Consider the following 25,000-nt stretch of genomic DNA (forward strand, 5'->3'; position numbering starts at 1 on the left):
TTACTGGGGTTCCACTTCTTCTGATTACCTAATTTGGGCGTGCACATTTGCCGAGCGCAAACCTACCTCTTTTGGATTTGGAAAGGTTGGCATGTATGCTAACAGCAAAAAGATCATTGCTCACTGATTACAGCTAACAGCACCAAGTGTGACTCCATGGAACCTCTGTTTACCGGCTGCTAACAGCTAACAGCTAACAGCTAACAGCTAACTGCACCAAGTGTGACTCCATGGAACCTCTGTTTACCGGCTGCTAACAGCTAACAGCTAACAGCTAACTGCTAACAGCTAACAGCTAACTGCACCAAGTGTGACTCCATGGAACCTCTGTTTATCGGCTGCTAACAGCTAACAGCTAACTGCACCAAGTGTGACTCCATGGAACCTCTGTTTATCGGCTGCTAACAGCTAACAGCTAACAGCTAACAGCACCAAGTGTGACTCCATGGAACCTCTGTTTACCGGCTGCTAACAGCTAACAGCTAACAGCTAACCGCACCAAGTGTGACTCCATGGAACCTCTGTTTACCGGCTGCTAACAGCTAACAGCTAACTGCACCAAGTGTGACTCCATGGAACCTCTGTTTATCGGCTGCTAAAAGCTAACAGCTAACAGCTAACAGCTAACTGCACCAAGTGTGACTCCATGGAACCTCTGTTTACCGGCTGCTAACAGCTAACAGCTAACAGCTAACTGCACCAAGTGTGACTCCATGGAACCTCTGTTTACCGGCTGCTAACAGCTAACAGCTAACAGCTAACTGCACCAAGTGTGACTCCATGGAACCTCTGTTTACCGGCTGCTAACAGCTAACAGATTACTGCTAACAGCTAACTGCACCAAGTGTGACTCCATTGAACTTCTGTTTACCGGCTACTAACAGCTAACAGCTAACAGATCACTGCTAACAGCTAACTGCACCAAGTGTAACTCCATTGAACCTCTGTTTACCGGCTGCTAACAGCTAACAGATCACTGCTAACAGCTAACAGCACCAAGTGTAACTCCATGGAGCCTCTGTTTACCGGCTGCTAACAGCTAACTGATTACTGCTAACAGCTAACTGATTACTGCTAAGGGCTAACAGCTAACAGATTACTGCTAACAGCTAACTGCACCAAGTGTAACTCCATGGAACCTCTGTTTACCGGCTGCTAACAGATAACTGCAAATGATTAACAGCTAAGAGCTAACTGCTAATGATTAACAGCAAACAACAAACTGCCAACTGCTAACGGCTAACAGCTAATAACCTACTGCTCACTAACAGCTAGCTGCTAACTGACAACAGCTAACTGCTTATAGTTAACAGCTAAGCGTGCACCACAAACTGCTAAGACCTAAAAACGAACTGCTAATGGATAATAACTCACAGCTAAAAGCTAACTGCCAACTTCAAACTGCTCACGGCTAACAGCTAATACCAGCTGCAAACAGCTAGGAGCTAACTGACAACAGCTAATAACTAACAGCTAAAAGCTAGCTGCCAACTGCTAACGCCAGCTAATAAACAGCTAACGGCTAACAGACAACTTTAACTAGCTCTCCTGAGGAAGCTAACACAGATAACTTGTTCACAGTGTAGCTTGATGAAGTCATTTTGGTGTTGAAAGTCATTTTTCCCGTCCTAAACCCATTTAGTATCGTCACCATTAGGGATGTCCCGATCACCTTTTTTTGCTCCAGATCCGATTCCGATCATTTAATTTTGACAATTTGCCGATACAGATTTTTCCCGATCCGATCTTTATGCAATGCATTAAGAGAAAAAAAAAGAAAAAAAGCATTCAAGTTGTCCTTTAAGGTTATTTTTTTATTTAAATTGGATATTCTATCCAACATGGATATCGCTTCTTTCTTTCACAGCAGCATTGGATCAGTTCAGTTGTGCAGCATTGGATCAAAATAAAATAAAGCTTATCAGTACTCGTTAGCTTACTGCTACAATTACACACTGCGCCCACTCTGTTGCCAGATTTGAGAGAAATAAGCAGGTCTATGAAAACAAGCCCCAAAGAAGCAACACATACATGATGTTCTGTAATTTGAAACCAAAACTAAGGCCTCAGGATGACTTTAAGACTTGAACATGGTCATTTTTGTTTTGTAACATTGAATACAAAATTAAAAAAAAAGTATTTAAAAATAAATAAATAATAAATCCCGATCCCCGATTTTTTTCTCCCGATTCCGATCTCTTGAAAATCACGTGATCGGCTCCGATCCCCGATCACGTGATCGGATCGGGACATCTCTAATCACCACGAGACTCGAGCCCTGAAGGAGAGGTTTGGTAGAAGAGAAGCTTGTTTCCTAACTGCTAAAGTTGAAGAAGTGCTCACAGCTTTCACTTTCATAAAAATAGCAACATGCTCCTCTGACAACTCTGTTAGGAGTCAAACTGCATTTCAAACCCAATGTGAGTTTTATCAGTGCAGGCAAAGTGAAGAAGTACTCGTCGGGCAGCATGTCTGGAGAACGTGGAGCTGCTCTGTAGTCTTTGTGTTGAATATATAACAAAGCCTCCTAAGTGTTTACAATCTACTGATAATCTGCTGAGTCACCAGCTGTCGTAGTAGAATACAGTAAAAGCACAATAGATCTATGGAGTCAAATTAAATAACCATCTTTTATGAGTGTTTTGAATTGAACTGCAAAACTAAACCAATATTCATTCAGTAAAAAAAGAGTGTGTTCTCAGACCTTGTACTTGAGTAAAAGTAGAAGTACTCAGATCTTGTACTTTAGAAGAAGTACTCAGATATTGTACTTGAGTAAAAGAAGAAGTACTCAGATCTTGTACTTTAGAAGAAGTACTCAGATATTGTACTTGAGTAAAAGAAGAAGTACTCAGATCTTGTACTTTAGTAAAAGTACTTAGTTACTTTCACTGTTGGATTTCACTGGTTTTAGTTTCAACAACTAAACCACTGCTACCATGACCTTTCTCTACAGTGTTTATAATAATATCAGTGCTGTCAGCGGGACACACGCAGGTCACATGATCTGTGTGGCTAACAACCGCTAGCTCGTTAGCATCAGTGGATAAAGAGAGGTGCAGGAATGAGTCCTAAACCCAATATGAGTCAGCATTTCATCCCTTCCTGTCCCCTGGTCTGGAGGTCAATGGTTCTCTGAATGTGTTTTTGGTCATCCTGAAATAAGGTCTGTTTCTAACACAAGCTGAAGAGATTTTAATTCTACGACATGAACTACGTAACGTCAGTAAATACCTCACTGGTGAATTTAAAAACAATGCTAGCAGTGTCCCTCCATTTCCAGTGTTTATGCTAAGCTAGGGGTGCCCAGTACGTCGATCGCAAAGGTAGTGTGGGCAGATCTCATGGCATTGAAAAAAAAAGAAGACTTTTTTTTTAAGTTAGCCTATCATCCATCCTTACTATGGCATTTGCCACTTGATTGACGTGCAGGTAAGTCTGAGTTGTATTGTGCCATACGGGTTCATGCAGTCATGAGGGGGCCTCACCTCCTCATCTGAAGCACAAATGCGGCGCACTATTATGCGCTTATGCGGCGCAATTAGTGTAAGCACGCCACAAGTTTATCCGCCGTTTAGTCCACGAGCACAGCACCCCCTCTCACGACGCAGACTGGGCAGGGGCGGCCCTGTAGGTAGATCATTTGGGCTTGGTCATTTTAAAAGTAGCTCCCAAGCTGAAAAAGTGTGGGCACCCCGTTGCTAAGCTATGCTAACATCCCTGTGTATTAAAGTATCTCACAGAGCATGAACTGAACTCTATCTTCTCTCTGCTGGATATTACATCCGTCCATCAGCTTATCTTCTGTTTACAGACTCCACCCTCTTCCTCTGTAACCACCGCAGAGGAAGAGGAGGGTCATTCAAATACTCCTCATTCCACATATTATATATTACCACAGTATTTACTCACTGTGCAGTATTTTTTTTATTTTAAATGTGTATATGTTTCTTATTCCTGCTTCTTACTGTCAGCATTAAACACGTTCTGTATTTTAATGTGTTTAGTTTATTGCATGTAGCTTTGTTGTATTGTGCACTTGTCAATAAAGCCTTTAAATCTTGAATGACGGCTTGTTTTCTCATCTCTGTACGGGTGGTATCAGTTCATTAAATCTTTGCCCCAGTGCATTGTGGGAACAATTAGGTGGTCGGTGCAGGAATGTAATCTCAGGGTTTTGATCTGATCCTGCTGATTCCAGCGGGCCCTGAACGCCTCGCAGCACTGAGCTCTGATGGGAAACTCAACTAAAGACTCAAAGGTGTTCTCATCATATGCTCAGCAGCTTCAGTGGAGACATGAGACTCTTCTGAGCTCTCCAACGACGCATCGTGGAGAATACAAGACAGAAATACTGCAAGAACGCTATGTTCATGTAAATAGAATATGATATGTACAAGAACAGATTGCAAGATGACAGATTACATTTGATCAAGGCACTTTACACAGAGGTGGGAAGTAGTGGAGTACAAATACTTTGTTACTGTACTTAAGTACATCTTTCTGATATCAGTACTTTACTCCACTTCTTATTTTTCTGACGACTTTCTACTTTGACTTCTTACATGTTGAACACAAATACCTGTACTTTCTACTTCTTACATGTTGAACTCAAATACCTGTACTTTCTACTTCTCACATGTTGAACACAAATACCTGTACTTTCTACTTCTTACATGTTGAACTCAAATACCTGTACTTTCTACTTCTTACATGTTGAACTCAAATACCTGTATTTTCTACTTCTCACATGTTGAACACAAATACCTGTACTTTCTACTTCTTACATGTTGAACACAAATACCTGTACTTTCTACTTCTTACATGTTGAACTCAAATACCTGTACTTTCTACTTCTCACATGTTGAACACAAATACCTGTACTTTCTACTTCTTACATGTTGAACACAAATACCTGTACTTTCTACTTCTTACATGTTGAACTCAAATACCTGTACTTTCTACTTCTTACATGTTGAACTCAAATACCTGTACTCTCTACTTCTCTCATTTTCCAAACAGGCTGGTTCCTTTAGTCTGAATGTGTGTGTGGTGGCGTGATCATTATTATTTAGAGTCATTGCGTGCCTATTGATTTGAACACGATCCGTGTATCCATCATTTCCTGGTCTTCTCTAAAGAAGAGGGACCAATGGAAACGTTGTCATGTTGCCGTTGGTCACCATGGAAACATTCATTAGCTAACAATGACATTATTTTTCTGTTAATATAAAGGGAGGTCAGGTACTCTTTAAAACAGCTGCTAGTTATGGGTACTTTTTACTGAAGGACATTTCAAAGTTCTTTACTTTCACTTGAGTAAAGAAGTTTAGTCAGTACTTCTACTTTCACCAGAGTATTTTTAAACATGAGTATCTGTACTTCTACCTGAGTACAGGATGTGTGTACTTCTACTTGAGTAAAGGAGGCGTGTACTTCTACTCGAGTACAGGATGTGTGTACTTCTACTCGAGTACAGGATGTGTGTACTTCTACTCGAGTACAGGATGTGCTCTCTTCACAGATCTCTGGTGTTTAGCAGTCTGATTGTCTGTGGGATGAAACTGTGAGTAAAGCGGTGTTGATAACGTTTCCCTGATGTTGGACTGCATGCTGGGACACAGAGAGAGATCTGAGTACTGAGGTTTATCGTGTTGGGACACAGAGAGAGATCTGAGTACTGGAGCTGAACTTTAGCCCCGGGCGATAGCGAGAAGACGAGCTGACGAAGAAAACAGGCTGGACTAAAGCACTCACTGTAGAGTCTAACGGGCTGGACTAAAGCACTCACTGTAGAGTCTAACGGGCTGGACTAAAGCACTCACTGTAGAGTCTAACGGGCTGGACTAAAGCACTCACTTTAGAGTCTAACGGGCTGGACTAAAGCACTCACTGTAGAGTCTAACGGGCTGGACTAAAGCACTCACTGTAGAGTCTAACGGGCTGGACTAAAGCACTCACTGTAGAGTCTAACGGGCTGGACTAAAGCACTCACTGTAGAGTCTAACGGGCTGGACTAAAGCACTCACTGTAGAGTCTAACGGGCTGGACTAAAGCACTCACTGTAGAGTCTAACGGGCTGGACTAAAGCACTCACTGTAGAGTCTAACGGGCTGGACTAAAGCACTCACTGTAGAGTCTAACGGGCTGGACTAAAGCACTCACTGTAGAGTCTAACGGGCTGGACTAAAGCACTCACTGTAGAGTCTAACGGGCTGGACTAAAGCACTCACTGTAGAGTCTAACGGGCTGGACTAAAGCACTCACTGTAGAGTCTAACGGGCTGGACTAAAGCACTCACTGTAGAGTCTAACGGGCTGGACTAAAGCACTCACTGTAGAGTCTAACGGGCTGGACTAAAGCACTCACTGTAGAGTCTAACGGGCTGGACTAAAGCACTCACTGTAGAGTCTAACGGGCTGGACTAAAGCACTCACTGTAGAGTCTAACGGGCTGGACTAAAGCACTCACTGTAGAGTCTAACGGGCTGGACTAAAGCACTCACTGTAGAGTCTAACGGGCTGGACTAAAGCACTCACTGTAGAGTCAAACGGGCTGGACTAAAGCACTCACTGTAGAGTCTAACGGGCTGGACTAAAGCACTCACTGTAGAGTCTAACGGGCTGGACTAAAGCACTCACTGTAGAGTCTAACGGGCTGGACTAAAGCACTCACTGTAGAGTCTAACGAGCTGGACTAAAGCACTCACTGTAGAGTCTAACGGGCTGGACTAAAGCACTCACTGTAGAGTCTAACGGGCTGGACTAAAGCACTCACTGTAGAGTCTAACGGGCTGGACTAAAGCACTCACTGTAGAGTCTAACGGGCTGGACTAAAGCACTCACTGTAGAGTCTAACGGGCTGGACTAAAGCACTCACTGTAGAGTCTAACGGGCTGGACTAAAGCACTCACTGTAGAGTCTAACGGGCTGGACTAAAGCACTCACTGTAGAGTCTAACGGGCTGGACTAAAGCACTCACTGTAGAGTCTAACGGGCTGGACTAAAGCACTCACTGTAGAGTCTAACGGGCTGGACTAAAGCACTCACTGTAGAGTCTAACGGGCTGGACTAAAGCACTCACTGTAGAGTCTAACGGGCTGGACTAAAGCACTCACTGTAGAGTCTAACGGGCTGGACTAAAGCACTCACTGTAGAGTCTAACGGGCTGGACTAAAGCACTCACTGTAGAGTCTAACGGGCTGGACTAAAGCACTCACTGTAGAGTCTAACGGGCTGGACTAAAGCACTCACTTTAGAGTCTAACGGGCTGGACTAAAGCACTCACTGTAGAGTCTAACGGGCTGGACTAAAGCACTCACTGTAGAGTCTAACGGGATGGACTAAAGCACTCACTGTAGAGTCTAACGGGCTGGACTAAAGCACTCACTGTAGAGTCTAACGGGCTGGACTAAAGCACTTCTTGTAGAGTCTAACGGGCTGGACTAAAGCACTCACTGTAGAGTCTAACGGGCTGGACTAAAGCACTCACTGTAGAGTCTAACGGGCTGGACTAAAGCACTCACTGTAGAGTCTAACGGGCTGGACTAAAGCACTTCTTGAAGCCATTTGAAATGTGAGGCTGAGCTCCCAGTTTATTTACCAAATACCATGTTAGTTTCTATTTACTCATGCTGACCCCTGGTTACTTTATTTTACTTTTGTTTAACCCATTTGATCATTTTGTTTTGATTTCATTCCGTGTACGTTATTCACCCATGTGTTCGATCTGAAGCTCAGTTCCTCCGTCATCTAGAAGTTTGACTTGAAACTGTGTTTGAGTTTCGGGAGTTTTAACATGAGCTATGAATCATTTAAATGAATGTACAAAGCAGAACATCTCCTGGCTGGAAACACGCAGGACAAATATGATATAAGTCCGTGGTGGAGAAACAGATAAGCTATGGGCCTTTCTCATTCCTCTAGTTCCCCTCCTCGACTCCTCGGTCCTCCGGTAGTGACCCGGAAATGAATTTCAGCGCGCCATGTTGAAGGACATCTCATCTCTCTAAATGCACTTCGAGGACTGAGGATCGAGCGTCGAGGAGGCTCTCTGGAGGAGCTATAACCGAGGAGAGAGGAGAGAGGAGAGAGGAGACTCTCTGGAGGAGCTCTAACCGAGGAGAGAGGAGAGAGGAGGCTCTCTGGAGGAGAGAGGAGGCTCTCTGGAGGAGCTCTAACCGAGGAGAGAGGAGAGAGGAGAGAGGAGGCTCTCTGGAGGAGCTCTAACCGAGGAGAGAGGAGAGAGGAGAGAGGAGGCTCTCTGGAGGAGCTCTAACCGAGGAGAGAGGAGAGGAGAGGAGGCTCTCTGGAGGAGCTCTAACCGAGGAGAGAGGAGAGAGGAGAGAGGAGGCTCTCTGGAGGAGCTCTAACCGAGGAGAGAGGAGAGAGGAGAGAGGAGGCTCTCTGGAGGAGCTATAACCGAGGAGAGAGGAGAGAGGAGAGAGGAGAGAGGAGGCTCTCTGCAGGAGCTATAACCGAGGAGAGAGGAGAGAGGAGAGAAGATGCTCTCTGGTCGAGCTCTAACCGAGGAGAGAGGAGAGAGGAGAGAGGAGGCTCTCTGGAGGAGCTCTAACCGAGGAGAGAGGAGAGGAGAGGAGAGGAGAGAGGAGGCTCTCTGGAGGAGAGAGGAGAGAGGAGAGAGGAGGCTCTCTGGAGGAGAGAGGAGAGAGGAGAGAGGAGGCTCTCTGGAGGAGCTCTAACCGAGGAGAGAGGAGAGAGGAGAGAGGAGAGAGGAGGCTCTCTGGAGGAGCTCTAACCGAGGAGAGAGGAGAGAGGAGAGAGGAGGCTCTCTGGAGGAGCTCTAACCGAGGAGAGAGGAGAGGAGAGGAGAGGAGAGGAGGCTCTCTGGAGGAGCTCTAACCGAGGAGAGAGGAGAGAGGAGAGAGGAGGCTCTCTGGAGGAGCTCTAACTGAGGAGAGAGGAGAGAGGAGAGGAGAGAGGAGAGAGGAGAGAGGAGGCTCTCTGGAGGAGCTCTAACCGAGGAGAGAGGAGAGAGGAGAGAGGAGAGAGGAGAGAGGAGGCTCTCTGGAGGAGCTCTAACCGAGGAGAGAGGAGAGAGGAGAGAGGAGGCTCTCTGGAGGAGCTCTAACCGAGGAGAGAGGAGAGGAGAGGAGAGGAGAGGAGGCTCTCTGGAGGAGCTCTAACCGAGGAGAGAGGAGAGAGGAGAGAGGAGGCTCTCTAGAGGAGCTCTAACTGAGGAGAGAGGAGAGAGGAGAGGAGAGAGGAGAGAGGAGAGAGGAGAGAGGAGGCTCTCTGGAGGAGCTCTAACCGAGGAGACACTGATGGATCCTCCTCGGCTCCTTCCTGGATGCATTTCCGGGAACAGAGATGTTTCAAAGAGGCGTGACGCACGGCTGGACTGATCTCAGCCAATCACAGCTCTGCATGCATCGTCTGGATATTATTTTATTAACTGCTCTCATCACGACGCCATGTTTCCAGAGAGAACAGCTGAGAGGTCCGTGCAGAAAGCAGAGCAGTGTGTATAATATATATCACTCAGTGTAACAGACCTACTCTCTGTCTCTGCTTTAGTTTAGTAGATATCTACAAACAATATATATACCTATACATATATATATATATATATATATATAGATATATATATATATATATATATACGTATATATATATATATAGATATATATACCTATATATATATAGATATATATACACGTATATATACCTATACATATATATATATACGTATATATATATATCTATATCTATATAGATATATATATACACACGTATCTATATATATCTATATATCTATATATATATATATAGATATATCTATATATCTATATATATATATCTATATATATATATATATATATATATATATATATATATATATATATATATATATATATATATATATATATATATATATATATATATATATATATATGTGTGTGTGTGTGTGTGTGTGTGTGTGTGTGTGTGTGTGTGTGTGTGTGTCTGCATATGTAGCCTGTTATTGTCTCATTACACCGCACTGTGAATGAATCAAAGTAAATATATAAGTGGTCATGAACACATCTGTCCATCAGACAGAGGGCTGCTGTGCCTCCTGTCATCATTAATGGACGTCTCTTTAAAATGACCGCTCAGTGGTGGAGAAACAGATAAACTATGACCTGAGGAGACATCCCATCCAACCAATCAGTGGTGGAGAAACAGATAAACTATGACCTGAGGAGACATCCCATCCAACCAATCAGTGGTGGAGAAACAGATAAACTATGACCTGAGGAGACATCCCATCCAACCAATCAGTGGTGGAGAAACAACAGACACGGGCCGTTTCTCAATCGCGACGAAACTGGCTTCCAAGCCAATATTTCAAGGATGCTACGTCATCGAGTGCCGCCGAAGGACTGTTCCAATCTCCAGCATACTTGGAATTCCACCGAGGCCGCGTCCTTGGTTTGGGGGTAATGTCGAGGCTGCACATGGGTAGACTTCGCGTCCTTCAAATCCCCACAATGCTAATCTAAAGGTGAGTTCAGAGGCTCAACAGGTGGTTCAGAGGCTCTACAGGTGGTTCAGAGGCTCTAAAGGTGAGTTCAGAGGCTCTACAGGTGAGTTCAGAGGCTCTACAGGTGAGTTCAGAGGCTCTACAGGTGAGTTCAGAGGCTCAACAGGTGGTTCAGAGGCTCTACAGGTGAGTTCAGAGGCTCTACATGTGGTTCAGAGGCTCTAAAGGTGAGTTCAGAGGCTCTAAAGGTGAGTTCAGAGGCTCTACAGGTGAGTTCAGAGGCTCAACAGGTGGTTCAGAGGCTCTAAAGGTGAGTTCAGAGGCTCAACAGGTGGTTCAGAGGCTCTACAGGTGAGTTCAGAGGCTCTACAGGTGAGTTCAGAGGCTCTACAGGTGAGTTCAGAGGCTCTACAGGTGAGTTCAGAGGCTCTACAGGTGAGTTCAGAGGCTCTACATGTAGTTTGTATAGGCTCTGAGAGCAGCTGTTAACTGTACAGGTGAGTTCAGACTACAGGTGAGTTTGGAGTTTCGAGGACTCACCTTGAGGGGCGCGTGCAGCAGAGAGTGGATCCCGGAGATCTGCTCGCTCAGCGGAAGGTTTTCCTCCACGTTGGCCGGCGGAGGTCGCCTCGGTTCGGGGAAGTTTGTGCAGATGAAGGGGTCAGAGTCCTCCAGGAACTGCACCCGACACACGATGGAAGCCATGCCGAGGAGGGAGCGCCTTCTGCGGCCACAGCAGTGCGGGAGGGCCGGTGTGATACGGAGCGACTTCAGAAACACTTTGGAGAGGAAAAACCGGTCCGTCCGAGGCTGAGAGCGGACTGTAAAGCGGCGGAGGATAAACACTGATGCACTTCCGGGGAGGCCTTTCAAAAATAAAGGCGGATTCTTGTTTTATTTTTACAGAATATCTGTTTTTAATGAAGTTTAAAGCTTGTGTTATTCTGGGTGTATTTCTGTGTGTCTACATTTATATTCACCTTTTTCACTTCTTGTGTAAGTTCTTCTTTTGTATTACATTTACTTATACTTATATACTAACAAATAATTACTAACAAAGCACTTAATAAAGGACTGGCTTATCTAAAGCCATTTGAGTAGCACTTGAAATGTTTTAGGTCTATGAAACCTGATGTACTTATATGATTCTGTTTTCTTCAAGTTTGTATTTTGTTGGTTGAATGCACATATTGTAAGTTGCTTTGGATAAAAGCGTCAGCTAAGTGCAATGTAATGTGTGTGTGTGTGTGTGTGTGTGTGTGTGTGTGTGTGTGTGTGTGTGTGTGTGTGTGTGTGTGTGTGTGTGTGTGTGTGTGTGTGTGTGTGTGTGTGTGTGTGTGTGTGTGTGTGTCTGTTTTATGTTCTGTGAGTATTTATCTATGTTTTTAAAAGATATCAAAGTTCAAAATAAATAACTGGCTTTTAGAAAAGTTGTTGTTGAATTTAAATGGTATACCTTTATTTTGAAGAGGTCTGGCCTGACATCCGGTTGAATGAGAGGGGACTCCATGCTGGAACAGAGTCATCAGCAGGAGTCTGACGTCATCATACAATAACAAATATAGGAGCAGGAGTCTGACGTCATCCTATAATAACAAATATAGGAGCAGCTGATCTGAGGTCAGATTACAGCAACAGCTTATTCATAATATTACCTGCTCATTATCATTAATATTATGATATTATTATTAACAGTAATAATTTCCCATAATAATATATTACGATTATTTAACACATATTATAATTGTGCATTTTTTGTAAGTCTTATTTAAGAAATGTTTTGTTTCATTTTATGTTCAGTGTATTATCATTATAGTGTTTTGATCACTGGATCAGTTTGAACAATAATTAGTAAATAATAAAAGTCATTATTTACAAAACCAAACAAAAGTATTATTATAATAATTACATGGTCTTAATTTTATATTATTATTATTATATCATTATAAACAGCTACAGGTTTCTATATGATCTACAGTGAGAGAGCAGCGCCCCCTGCTGGCTGACACACACACACACACACACACACACACACACACACACACACACACGCACACACACTATCTTTGGTGCCAAAAGGGAGGAACGGGCTGAGGTAAGCGCTAAACTAGAAGCCCTACTGATATACATCGGAAAAGGTGAGAAATCTAGGCGTAGTTCTGGACCCTGACCTCAATTTCAAATCCCACATCAACACAATTACTGAATCAGCATACTATCACCTGAAAAACATAGCCAGACTTAGAACATTCATGTCTCAACAAGACCTTGAAAAACCAGTTCACGAATTTGTTGTTAGCATGCTTGATTAATGTAATAGTGTATTGCAGGTCTCTGTAAAAAATCGGTGAAATAACTACAACTAATCCAGGACGCCGCTGCCAGAGTCCTGACCAAAACCAAAAGAGTAGAACACATCACCCCAGTACTCAGGTCTCTGCACCGGCTACCAGGAGCTTACAGAATATTTAAAAATGATATTGTTAACTTATAAAGCATTACATGGTTTGGGAGCCCAATATATGTCTGACATGCTGCCCTGTTACGAGCCCCCCAGAGCTCTGAGCAGGGGCGGACTGGGAGGAAAAAGTGGCCCGGGGATTCATTGACAGACAGGCCCACTTAATGCGCGACATGTATCGGCCGGCTGGCAATGAAAGTATGTTACTTAACAAAAAACCCTGCATTTAATGTTGTTTTGGACCATTATTCATATAATAATCATCACCTGAGCCCTTGAGTTGCCTAGAGCAAAATAGTTACAGCATATATTTATTCATTTTAATGTTAACAGATCATTGGTGCAATAACATTTGGACCCAATTTGCCTGACTTGACGCATGGAATAAAACATGGGCGTAGGAAGCATCCTCAATGTGGGTGAGACAATTTAAAAGGGGGTGTGGGCAGGTGGTGGACCTCACCTTCTCTAGGGGGGTCCGGGGGCATGCTCCCCCGGGAAGACCTTTTTTTTTAAATGTTGAGGTTAAATGCATCAATCTGGTGCACTTTGAGAGCAACATTAGGGACTAAATCTATGGATACATCTCTCCAGTGGCGAGCAGTGACTTTTATACCTAGGCCCTCTGACCCCCACCCCTTCCCTCGAGTTATTACGTCACAGCGTATACTTCAGCGGAATATCAAAACAACGGCCCGGGATGCAAAACGCATCAATGAAAGCGAATTGTTGTAAGAAATGTTCACTTCCGCATAAAAAAGCCTCGGCACGTGACCTCCCGCGTGTGACGTAACACGGGGGACACAAGGGGGAGAGCGGCCGGTGTAACGTATTAATAAACATGGATCCCAATGCTAGTTTCGACACAGAAGACACAGAAGAAGTTGAACATGAATATTCAAATGCATATGACGGACCACAACCTTATAATTATGAGCCTGCTAGGCGTCCAAGAGACCAGGAGCAGCCAAGGATTAGAAGAAATAACGGCCATCGGAGAGAAATGGAGCTGTGGTGTGAGGAGAACCAGTGGAGAACAGAGCAGCTGTCTTGATGAGTGACCGGCGTTAGCTACAGAATGTTAGCTAACGTCACATCACAACATTGTAAAGTTAGCTATCATATATCAGGCTATAACTAAAGTAGCATTGATAATATAGTAACGTTACTGGCAGGACTGTTGATACTGATCCATAACAGAAACTAATGCCAAGTATCAGCCGTGTCTCGCGTTACCTAATGCAACTCCCCACTACGGTGCTGTGTACCGGAGGGGAGAGAGATACGGCTGATACTTGACGATCTGGCGGAGAAAGGTTGTGGAGCCTCCGTTGATATGCCGTTGTAAATGGCTTGATGGAAAGCAGGTGTGTAGTCGGGGAGGGTGCACAGCTGATTGCAGCAGGTGAGTGGAGGTTGAGCCGGGAGCCAGGAGTGACAGCCACCACGCCCACACAAACAACACAGAAACAAACACAAAGGAGACGGCTGGAGCAGTACAGCCACCACAGCGTTACCTAATGCAACTCCACACTACGTCTTACGGTGCCGTGTACTGGAGGGGAGAGAGAGAGAGCAGCGAAGGGGGGGGAGAGAGAGAGAAAGAGCAGTGAAGGGGGGGAGAGAGAGAGAGAGCAGTGAAGGGGGGGAGAGAGAAGTAATACGGTTTCCTGATAAAGCTGTGGAGAGTATGTGCTGCAGGGAGGTGGATGAACAACGCACCCAGGAACGAACGCTAGCTCCGGTCCTTTTTACTGTGGACTCGATGTCCTGACAGGCTGGAGTTTGTGCATCCTGCACAAACACAATACTGCACCATGATTACAAATGGAGAAATACAATGTAAAACTACCGAAAAATACCAGCTCACTTAAACACAACCGCTCTACTCAACGCAACTACTAACTATACCCGCGGTCAGAGAGCGGAGATGTTTCCCCTTTGTGATGTAATATGACGCGTTTGACGTATGACCTTAAAAAAAGCTGTTTTTAAGAGTAGAGCTCAAAATTGCTCCTTTCCCTCTGAATTCCTTATGTCTCTAAAACATATCAAATCCTGCATTCACTTTTTTAATTGTAATTTTCAAGCAAGTTTAAGCATAAATGTAGAAAAAATAAAAACCTGCAAAATGCTCTTTAAATGTAATTTGGCATGCTTTTATTTTGAAGGCGAGTTAACGCTGTTGACAGGAAGTTGTTGTTGCTATGGAAACAAGAAAAGTTTCACAGCGGGCGGAACTTCTCATAAAGTCCGCGATAATAACCAATAACACCCACCCATTTAGAGGGAAGATATGATTGTTCAATTGTACTGTCATCTGACATTACTCTTGAGTTCAGTTACTATAGCTGGACCGCCTGGACGTCCAACAGCTCCTCTCTTCACAGTAACTCGCAGAGACGAGCTTCTTTCATTTAACCCTTCACATTCCAACAGAAACTGAATAGATGAGAGTAACACCTACGTCACTTCCGGGCAAAAATTACGGCCCCGCCCACTTTTGGGGGAAAACAACGTCCTTTGAATGGCGGTCAATACAAATTCTGAACTTTTTGCCCATCCGATAATTTTTTTTTAAAACCCTGGATTTGTGGATCTTCAAAGACCTCGATCACGATGGCCAGTCAGGCAAACAGTTACATTCGATCATTGGTTATCGACAATCGGTGTTGATATATGGTTAAATTAAAATCAGTAGGCGAGGCTGTAATTTCTCCAGCTGTTACTCTCATGAGCGAGGCAGAACATAAGAGTTTTATCATGCCAGAAAGCTGCTGTGTCGTTTGTTGCACCTCAAACATTAAAACAAATCCAGAGTTACGTGTTTCTGAACTTCCTCTAAGAAGAAAGGACAGTAACAGAAGATCTCTGTGGCTTCAGGCTCCATCGCCATTCAAATGACAGCCGTTGTTTCCCCCAAAAGTGGGCGGGGCCGTAAAGTGACGTAGATGTTACTCTCATCTATGACAATCGATAGCCTACTGCTATATTTAACCATATATCGAGCCCGATCGTCGATTTCTAATGGCTTAATGCAATTGTTGGCCTGTCTGGCCATTGGAATCGGGCTCTTTGAAGATACACAAATCTCCGGTTTTCTTACATTTCTGATCGGATTGGCAAAAACTTCAGAATTTGTATTGACCGCCGTTCAACTGACAGCATTGTTTTCCCCCAAAAGTGGGAGGAGCCGTTATTTTTGCCCGGAAGTTTGTTACTCTCATCTCTAGGCAGATACGAAGGATTTATTTCTTTGGAAATGTTATTTTAAATACAATTGAATCAAGCTATTTTGGTAAAACTAATAAAAAAATATAACTAAAAAAATATATTAAAAAAGTATATATTATTTTTTGTAATGTTTTTAAATATTAAAGAGAATATCTTAGGCCCTCACAGAGGCTCGCCACTGCATCTCTCAACACCCATATGAAACAGAACTGTAAACAGATTTACTTTTTCTTTCAACATTTATTTGAACAGCAAGTGGAGGCAAAAGTGACTGCACCCAAAACAATAAACCTGCTAGCTAGCTAGCCTAAACTCAGTGACAGAATGTGGGCAACACGTTCTTCTCCACAGCCGCGCAACCTCTGAGTCAGACGTGACTTCCCCCTTTTCTATCCTACAGCCACCCCCCCTGAACTCCGTTTCCCTGCCAACCCCCCCCCCCCACCCCCCCACCCCCACCTCCCCTATGCAAGCCCCTCCCTCTGAACCCAGGGCTCGCTACAATACTGTATACTGTATACACAAACTATACAACAACGCCTTTACGCTTTGGAGCTTGTTTATCCATCTGTAATCAACTGCCAGCTAGGTCTCTCAGTCGCTCACTCCTGATCGTTCAGTGACAGCTGCTACGGGCCTGATGTTTGAAAGTGAAACTATCTGATAGATAGAACATACGTAGCCTATCAAAACGGCCCAGCCCAGCCCAGTGGGGTGTGGCCACACCCCTCCAGGGTGTGGCCACACCCCTCCAGGGAGTGGCCACACCCCTCCAGGGAGTGGCCGGAAAACTTACAAATGTGGGCCGGTAAGATTTAGGCAAATCATTTTTTTTTTTTTTTTTTGCCATCCGGCCCACGCACAGCACCGGCCCACCGGGGAAACTCCCGGTATTCCCAATGGCCAGTCCGCCCCTGGCTCTGAGGTCATCGGGGGCGGGCTTACTCATCGTTCCCCGGCTCAGAACCAAACCCACGCCGAGTTCTCCATGAGGCCTTCACCCACGCTGAGGTCTTCATGAGTTCTTCACCCACGCTGAGGTCTTCACCCAAGCTGAGGTCTTCACCCACGCTGAGGTCTTCACCCAAGCTGAGGTCTTCATGAGTTCTTCACCCACGCTGAGGTCTTCACCCACGCTGAGGTCTTCACCCAAGCTGAGGTCTTCATGAGTTCTTCACCCACGCTGAGGTCTTCACCCACGCTGAGGTCTTCACCCATGCTGAGGTCTTCATGAGTTCTTCACCCACGCTGAGGTCTTCACCCACGCTGAGTTCTTCATGAGTTCTTCACCCACGCTGAGGCCTTCACCCACGCTGAGGTCTTCATGAGTTCTTCACCCACGCTGAGGTCTTCACCCACGCTGAGGTCTTCACCCACGCTGAGGTCTTCACCCACGCTGAGGTCTTCACCCACGCTGAGTTCTTCATGAGGTCTTCACCCACGCTGAGTTCTTCATGAGGTCTTCACCCACACTGAGGTCTTCATGAGTTCTTCACCCACGCTGAGGTCTTCACCCACGCTGAGTTCTTCATGAGTTCTTCACCCACGCTGAGGCCTTCACCCACGCTGAGGTCTTCATGAGTTCTTCACCCACGCTGAGTTCTTCACCCACGCTGAGGTCTTCATGAGTTCTTCACCCACGCTGAGTTCTTCATGAGGTCTTCACCCACGCTGAGTTCTTCATGAGTTCTTCACCCACGCTGAGGCCTTCACCCACGCTGAGGTCTTCATGAGTTCTTCACCCACGCTGAGTTCTTCATCCACGCTGAGTTCTTCATCCACGCTGAGTTCTTCACCCACGCTGAGTTCTTCATGAGTTCTTCAGCCACGCTGAGTTCTTCAGCCACGCTGAGTTCTTTGAAGTCCAGGCCAAAAACACGACTCTTTAGAGCTGCTTACCCAGAAGCCTTTTAACTGGTTTTAGCACTTACCGTATTTACAATGTCGTTTTTAAACTATGTTGTATCTCATTGTTTTTAAGAATCTGTTATTCCATTATGTTTATTTATAGTGTTCCTCTCTGTCGTCTTACTATGATGTGTTCAAGATCATGTGAAGCACTTTGAATTGCCTCTGCGTCTGAAATGTGCTTAAATAAACGTACCTTACCTTACCTTACACACACACACACACACACACACACACACACACACACACACACACACACACACACACACACACACACACACACACACACACACACACACACACACACACACACACACACACACACACACACACACACACACACACACACACACACACACACACACACACACCTCGAAGTTCCTCAACTTCGCCTTGAACTGTCCCAACGTTACCGTGTGTCACCATCAGTGTGAACGGCTTGTATTTTTCGGGTAATCCCTGAATAACCATCGCCATCATTAGTCCCTCACTCGGTGCTTCTCCCGCGCTCCTGAGTGCCGTAGGGATCTGCTCTGCTCAGATAATGTACTCTGTCACCGTCTCATTATCAGCTTTCTTCAGCGCCCTCATGGTTATATACAAGGTGACGATACGGGGTCTGCCTTTTCCAATATAGTGCTCCCTTAATACTCTGAGACTCTCTCGGCCCTTGTCCTTCGTGTCTCTGAATATCAGGCCTAAACTGGTATTGTTGAGTAGCAGCGTTAACTCACAATAGGCGTCAGCATTGAGCTTGTCGTCTTGAGCCCTCAGTGCCGCGGTCAGCTCTCCAGCGGGTGCTCGAAGGATGGTCTCCTTCAATCCCACCCCGTGCATGCAACACAGCATCCTCTCTTCCCAAAGCTCATACTCTTCTGCTTTCCCGTCAAACGTGGGCCACTTGCTCTTCCTCGTGGTTCTATTTGCCATGGCTTTTGCGTTTGTAGCTTCAGTAGCTTAGCTTAGGTCCTTGTTAGCTTAGCTTTAGCTTCCCTCGGTTCAGATGCTAAACTAGCTTAACACGTGGCTAACTAGCTACTCCTATGCTAACCGTGCTAACAAGCAATCTTCTCGCCTCGTTATCGCACGTGCGCTTCGAACTGTAGAATAATTCATCGCATCTGGGCCCGTAACCTGTTAGCAGATTTAGACTCTTTTTTTAGACCTTTTGTCTCCTGCAGCAGAAAGGTGAATAATCTCAGCTGTTCAAGTTTAGCCTTTCATCACAGCGTTATTTATTATAGGTACACATCTCAAGAGACTTGAGGACAGAGAGAGAAGGGGCGTGACTCCAACGGTCTTATACCCCAGGTAGTGACAATCATGTGGTACAGCACCAGACCCGGCGTCATGGGCGGGCCCCATGGGGCCGGGCCCGCCCATCCAGGATTTGGGCCCGCTGTTTTAATCAGGGCTGAATACAACATTTTATTTTATTATTATGTTCAGGGGCGGCGCCAGGGTATACTGGGGTAGGCTACAGCCATACCAACAAAAATGGCTTAGCCCCCCCATGAACAATGATGTTAAAGTAAGGAAACTAAAGTCCGCCAACTCGCGGAGTAAATCACACAGACAGCAGTTAGTCAGATTGATTTCAGTAGCCACTTGTCTGGAAATACCGAAGACTAGAAACGGTTTAGAAAACTTTTGTCACGTAGTGATCGTCTTCTCAATAGAACATCTTTGATAATGTCTTCTGGCCAATCAGAATCAAGATAACGGCGTGGTGTTGTTGCAGGAAGTCCCGACGGAGAATACTTTTGCTGGAGTACATCTCTTTATACATCGATACAACATTACGTGTTGATAGACATCAACACGTAATGAAATAAGACCCCACGGTTTGATGATTGATAGGTGTGTGGGCTGTCTCTCATTTTGACACACAGAACAGTGGGGGCTATCCACCCTTATCCACAAAGTAAAGTCATTCACAGCCTCTTCCCTCTTCTCTCTGTGAGGAGCAGCAGGTTCAGCTTTCAGAACAAAGTAACACAAAACTAAAATGGCATTCATTTTTTTAAATATGTCGTGTAATAATAGATTTATTTATTTTTCTCCTCAAGAGAGTACCAAAGGCAGAATGTGTATTTTATGGTAGTATTTCAAAAAATCTCCTGGGGGAGAATCCTCCCAGAGTAGCTTGGGTTGGGTTTTCAGCATGTCAACTCTTTCACTTGTGGGGAAATTGCAGGATTGGCTCCAGGTCCCCCTTTTTATTTACTACAAGACAAATGTGCCGTTTTATTTCATCCAGTTACATTTGGATTGGGAAATAATCTAAACCTCACGCGTGGCGTTTCGCTGTCAAGGGGAGCCTGTATGTCATTAATTACAAATACTGACTTGAGCCCCTCCACTGTATGGGTTAGCCCTGCCATAGATTACCCAACACAGATACTCTGGAGCCGCCACTATTTATGTTTATGGTTGTTATTTGTAGGGCTTTGTCCTAATATTTATTTTTGTTTTAAACTATGTTGAAAGATTAGTTTAATAGCATTTTTTTTATTTTGCTACGAAATTCTGAATGAGATTCTGAATGAAAGGCTGAATGAAAGGCTGAATGAAAGGCTGCACACGAGACTGTTTTTCTCTGGGTTGAGTCGTGTGGGGTTTTGAGTGAGATGCGGCACAGCAGCCTGTCAGTTTACTCTTGCTAGCTTAGTTTGGCTATTATCATTTATATTTATCTGCAACAATGGATATCAGGAAGTGGTTCATGAAAGGAATATGGCAACTCAGCGCCAGATGCAGGCACATTAGAAGACATCAGTTACGTTACCAACGAGCTAGCAAGCCAGCCAGGGAGAAGGGAGGCTGGCTATCAATTATATTTGTAGAGAAATGGACTCTCAAGCCGGCTCTCTCACAAACTGCTGCTCTGTGCGCAAGCAGACCGCTGCACACGCTCTCTGCCTCGCTCAATCTCTCTCTCTCTCTCTCTCCCTTTCTCTCCATGCTTGCCCAAGTTGGCACAGCGTTAAAAATGTGCCACAAAACCAACTAATGGATGTAGCCTATAATAAGACCGTCAACAGCCTTATGGCAACCTGAAACCCTTCTGTTTCCGTAACAACAATTCACGAGCGCTTCCCTCCCCCCCCCGTTGACAATTCAGATGCCGCCCAGAGACGTATGTCTGCCGCCAGATCTGTACAGCGCTATCCAATGAACACAGTAGTAGTTGCAGCTACTTACATAAAGGTATTACATTACATTTAGCTGAGGCTTTTATCCAGAGAGACTTACAATAAGTGCGTTCGACCAACAAAATACAACCTTAAAGAAAACAGAATCATAAGTTCATCAGGTTTCATAGAGCCAAACATTTCAAGTGCTACTCAACTGGCATTTAGAAAGCCAGCCCTTTATTAGTATATAAGTGCTTTGTTAGTAATTCTATCTCTGGAAGTGGAGTCCAAAGAGATGAGTTTTCAGTCTGAAGAAGATGTGTAAGCTTTCTGCTGTCCTGATTTCAATGGGGAGCTCATTCCACCATTTTGGAGCCAGGATAGCAAACCCACGTGTTTCTGCTGATGGGAACTTGGGTCCCCCTCGCAGTGCGGGTGCAGCGAGCTGTTTGGCTGATGCAGAGCGGAGTGCACGTGCTGGGGTGTACGGTTTAACCATGTCCTGGATGTAGGAAGGGCCAGATCCATTCACAGCATGGTACGCAAGTACCAGTGTCTTGAAGTGGATTCTAGCAGTTACTGGAAGCCAGTGAAGGGAGCGGAGGAGCGGCGTGGTGTGGGAACATTTAGGAAGGTTGAAGACCAGACGAGCCGCTGCATTCTGGATGAGCTGCAGAGGTCAGAGGGCACATGCAGGTAGACCAGCCAGGAGGGAGTTGCAGTAGTCTAGGCGTGAGATGACGAGAGCCTGGACCAGAACCTGCGTCTCTTTCTGGGTCAGCTGGGGACGTATCCTCCTGATGTTGTAAAGAGTGTATCTGCAGCAGCGGGTTGTAGCAGAGATGTTTGCAGTGAAGGACAGTTTGTTATCTAGGGTCACACCCAGATTCCTTGCAGTCTGAGTCGGGGAAACAACAGAGGGGCCGATGTTGATTGTTAGGTCAAGAGTGGGACAATCTTTTCCCGGAAGGAAAAGCAGTTCAGTCTTGTCAAGGTTGAGCTTGAGGTGATGAGCAGACATCCACTGAGAGATGTCTGCTAGACAAGCAGAGATGCGTGCGACGACCTGGGTCTCTGAGCTATAAAGTTATGAGTTGAACCCTTAATGCAGTTACACCTACTCAATAAAGCTCTTAGTATTGTTTAAATCAAAGTTAACCCTAGCAGTCAGTTAGTTCAGTTTTAAGGTTTCAGTCAAATGAGTTGTCCCAAGTTTCTGCCTGACAGATACTGTAACGGTTCAGTCAGATCAACTACAGAGCATTGATACAGAGTACACACACTGAAACAGAGAAGTCTGAAAACAGAATGTTACTCACCTAGAAGTCACCAGTTGCTATCCTGTCAAAATGGAGTTGCGCACAGTATTACATGGAGTCATACACTATACATGTCTCTGTATGTTACACCTCAACACCGTGACATATGGATCTTAACAAAGATCCGCTATATCAGATACCTATAGATCTATCAGCTGTTTATTTCACATGAGTTCCACTGTGGCAGCTTTTTAATCACTGCTCCCCCTGGTGGATCCATGATCCATTGCAGCTGGTTTCGTTATCATTTAATTTATTTATCAAAGAGGCGTATCAACTTCATGGGGGGGTTTTCCTTTCAGATAATCAAAAAGATTAGGACATGACGTTTGCATGTAAAAAGGTCTGTGAGCAACACATTGTTACTTTACATATATCTGTTTGTTTCAAGTTTCCAGGTGATGCAGAGAGACCAGAGGATGCTGACCACGAGACACAGACCTTTTCCTAACATCACTGAACTTCAGCATGGACTCAAAGGTACAAAGACTCCTTTCATACTGTACAAAGAATCGAGAAACGTTCTGGTTTAAAAATATCAAGTAACAACTATAATACACTGATATACCATTAAACATGTTTAAAGTGGACCCATCATGCTATATTTGAATAACATAGTGGAGGACCATACCTATATAAGGCATATTTATACTTTTTATTTTTCAAAATACCAAACAGATCATGCATTTTAGCCATTCCTCATTTCTCTCAATGTAACACTGTCTTTGCATCATGGGCTGACTCTGTGAGAACAGCACCATCTACAGGCCTGGCATATGTACTACAGCGTCTCCAGCGCTTTCCAACAGCAATGTCCGTGGCTGCCTCCTCCTGATTGGTGGAGTTGGCCCAATAGCCGTAGCGCCACTTCTGTGATGTCACAGAAGTGTTCAAATCTGGATCAGTCTGTATCAGATCCGTTGCTGCCCCTTTTTAAGAGATTTGTGTATTGAGGAAAATAGAGAGTGTTGTGTTTTCTGACACTTGGTGAGTTCCCTGGAACACCGGGGACACATGTTCATGTAGAAAAGACGTACAAAAGTGCATTTTGCATGATGGGTCCCCTTTAAGCAATGTAACACGTGCAGACCGGGAGCAACAGATGGAAGGTTAGCCGGCTAGCTGGAGTACATTGGTTAGTCTTCTATTTAGTTGCTGTTAAATAATGAATGCTAACATAACAGTCGGCTAGAAGTACACAGCTTAATCAACCATGTGTAACTGGCCATTGTCCTCTCAGCCTGAAATATCAATCACTTCAATAAATGGTCAAACTAAAAAGGAAAGGTTCTGGCTCAATTTTGGTTTAGTTAGTTTGTTAGCTTATTGCAACTTAACAATACTGAACTTTACAACAGGAAGTACACCTGCCTCCCCAACACAGTCTCACGGCATTTGGTGTTATAGTCCCAAAATGAATCTATTGATTCGTGTTCACCGACACCATTTCGCCATTTTCTTCGTGTCACAGAACGATTTTAAAAGCAATGTAAATAATAACAAATTAGAAGGAAAAACAGATTTAAAAATACTGATTTCAGTATTCTGACCCAGAACGATTTTAGAAGCAATGTATTTCTATTGGTATTATGTTTCGTGCCTGCACCAAATAATAACACATTCGAAGAAAAAAAAGATGACAACAAATACAGATGTCAGTATTCTGAGGCTCTTATACAATTTACAATAAAAGGGTTAGGCTGAGGGTAAGATATGGAGTAAGAACATGTTTCTATGAACCACACAGCTTCCGGTCATCCAAGACCAGACCGTACAAAAAGATGTGGTGCAGGCACGAAACACACTACCAATAGAAATACATACAATACCCCCAATTACATACAATACCCCCAATTACATACAATACCCCCAATTACATACAATACCCCCAATTTTTCAGAATATAAATATTACGTTTTGAGAAAACTCTACACTGTATTGGTAGTATTAGAAGACAAAGAGTGGGAGAGGATTTTGAACAGGGGAGGCTTTATCGTGAGCTTGATCGTCACACAAGGACATCAGAACTCCTCATGGAATCCCGAACTGGTAATGAGCCAATCCATGGACAATATTTTGTCCATGAGCGTCTTGCCTGCCGGCTCGCAGTTTTTGTTGATTTGGGCATATTTCCTGGACAGGCTACTTTGTGGAGACAGAGTTAATAATAATTATAATATCCCAGTTATAAACGACATGAATCAAAGATGTGTTTCTGTATTTTAGTGGTAAAAAAATGCATTCATCATCATAATTATTCTATAATGTACACAGTGCCTGCAAACCGGAGGAGAACGCTGGCATTTCTCCTCCTACTTAAAAGACTACGGAGGGATAGGGTCTGCAAATTAGTTTATTTTGGGGATGGGTCGGATGCTCTGACCGGTCCACTTCCTGCCCCGCGCCTCTACAACGCCTCGCGTCGGAAAATAGACTTCAATCCTATCTTGAGCGGA

General features: G+C 44.5%; 1 protein-coding gene across 1 annotated transcript in view; it reads right to left on the reverse strand.

Annotated features, from left to right (window-relative positions):
* LOC307027942 (uncharacterized protein) overlaps positions 1 to 25,000 on the reverse strand; it is a gene marked incomplete at its 3' end in the record, with an annotated part of 79,975 nt that overhangs the window by 44,819 nt on the left and 10,156 nt on the right. Inside the window, exons 3-4 of the mRNA XM_079662636.1 lie at positions 11,942 to 12,071; positions 11,026 to 11,351 (exon numbers count right to left, since the gene is read on the reverse strand). Of these exons, the coding sequence (XP_079518762.1) occupies positions 11,026 to 11,351; positions 11,942 to 12,011 (396 nt within the window). The 5' untranslated portion in view covers positions 12,012 to 12,071. The remainder of the gene's footprint in view (positions 1 to 11,025; positions 11,352 to 11,941; positions 12,072 to 25,000) is intronic.

This window comes from Notothenia rossii (genome assembly GCF_949606895.1).
Source record: "Notothenia rossii genome assembly, chromosome: 2".
Classification (NCBI taxonomy): Eukaryota; Metazoa; Chordata; class Actinopteri; order Perciformes; family Nototheniidae; genus Notothenia; species Notothenia rossii.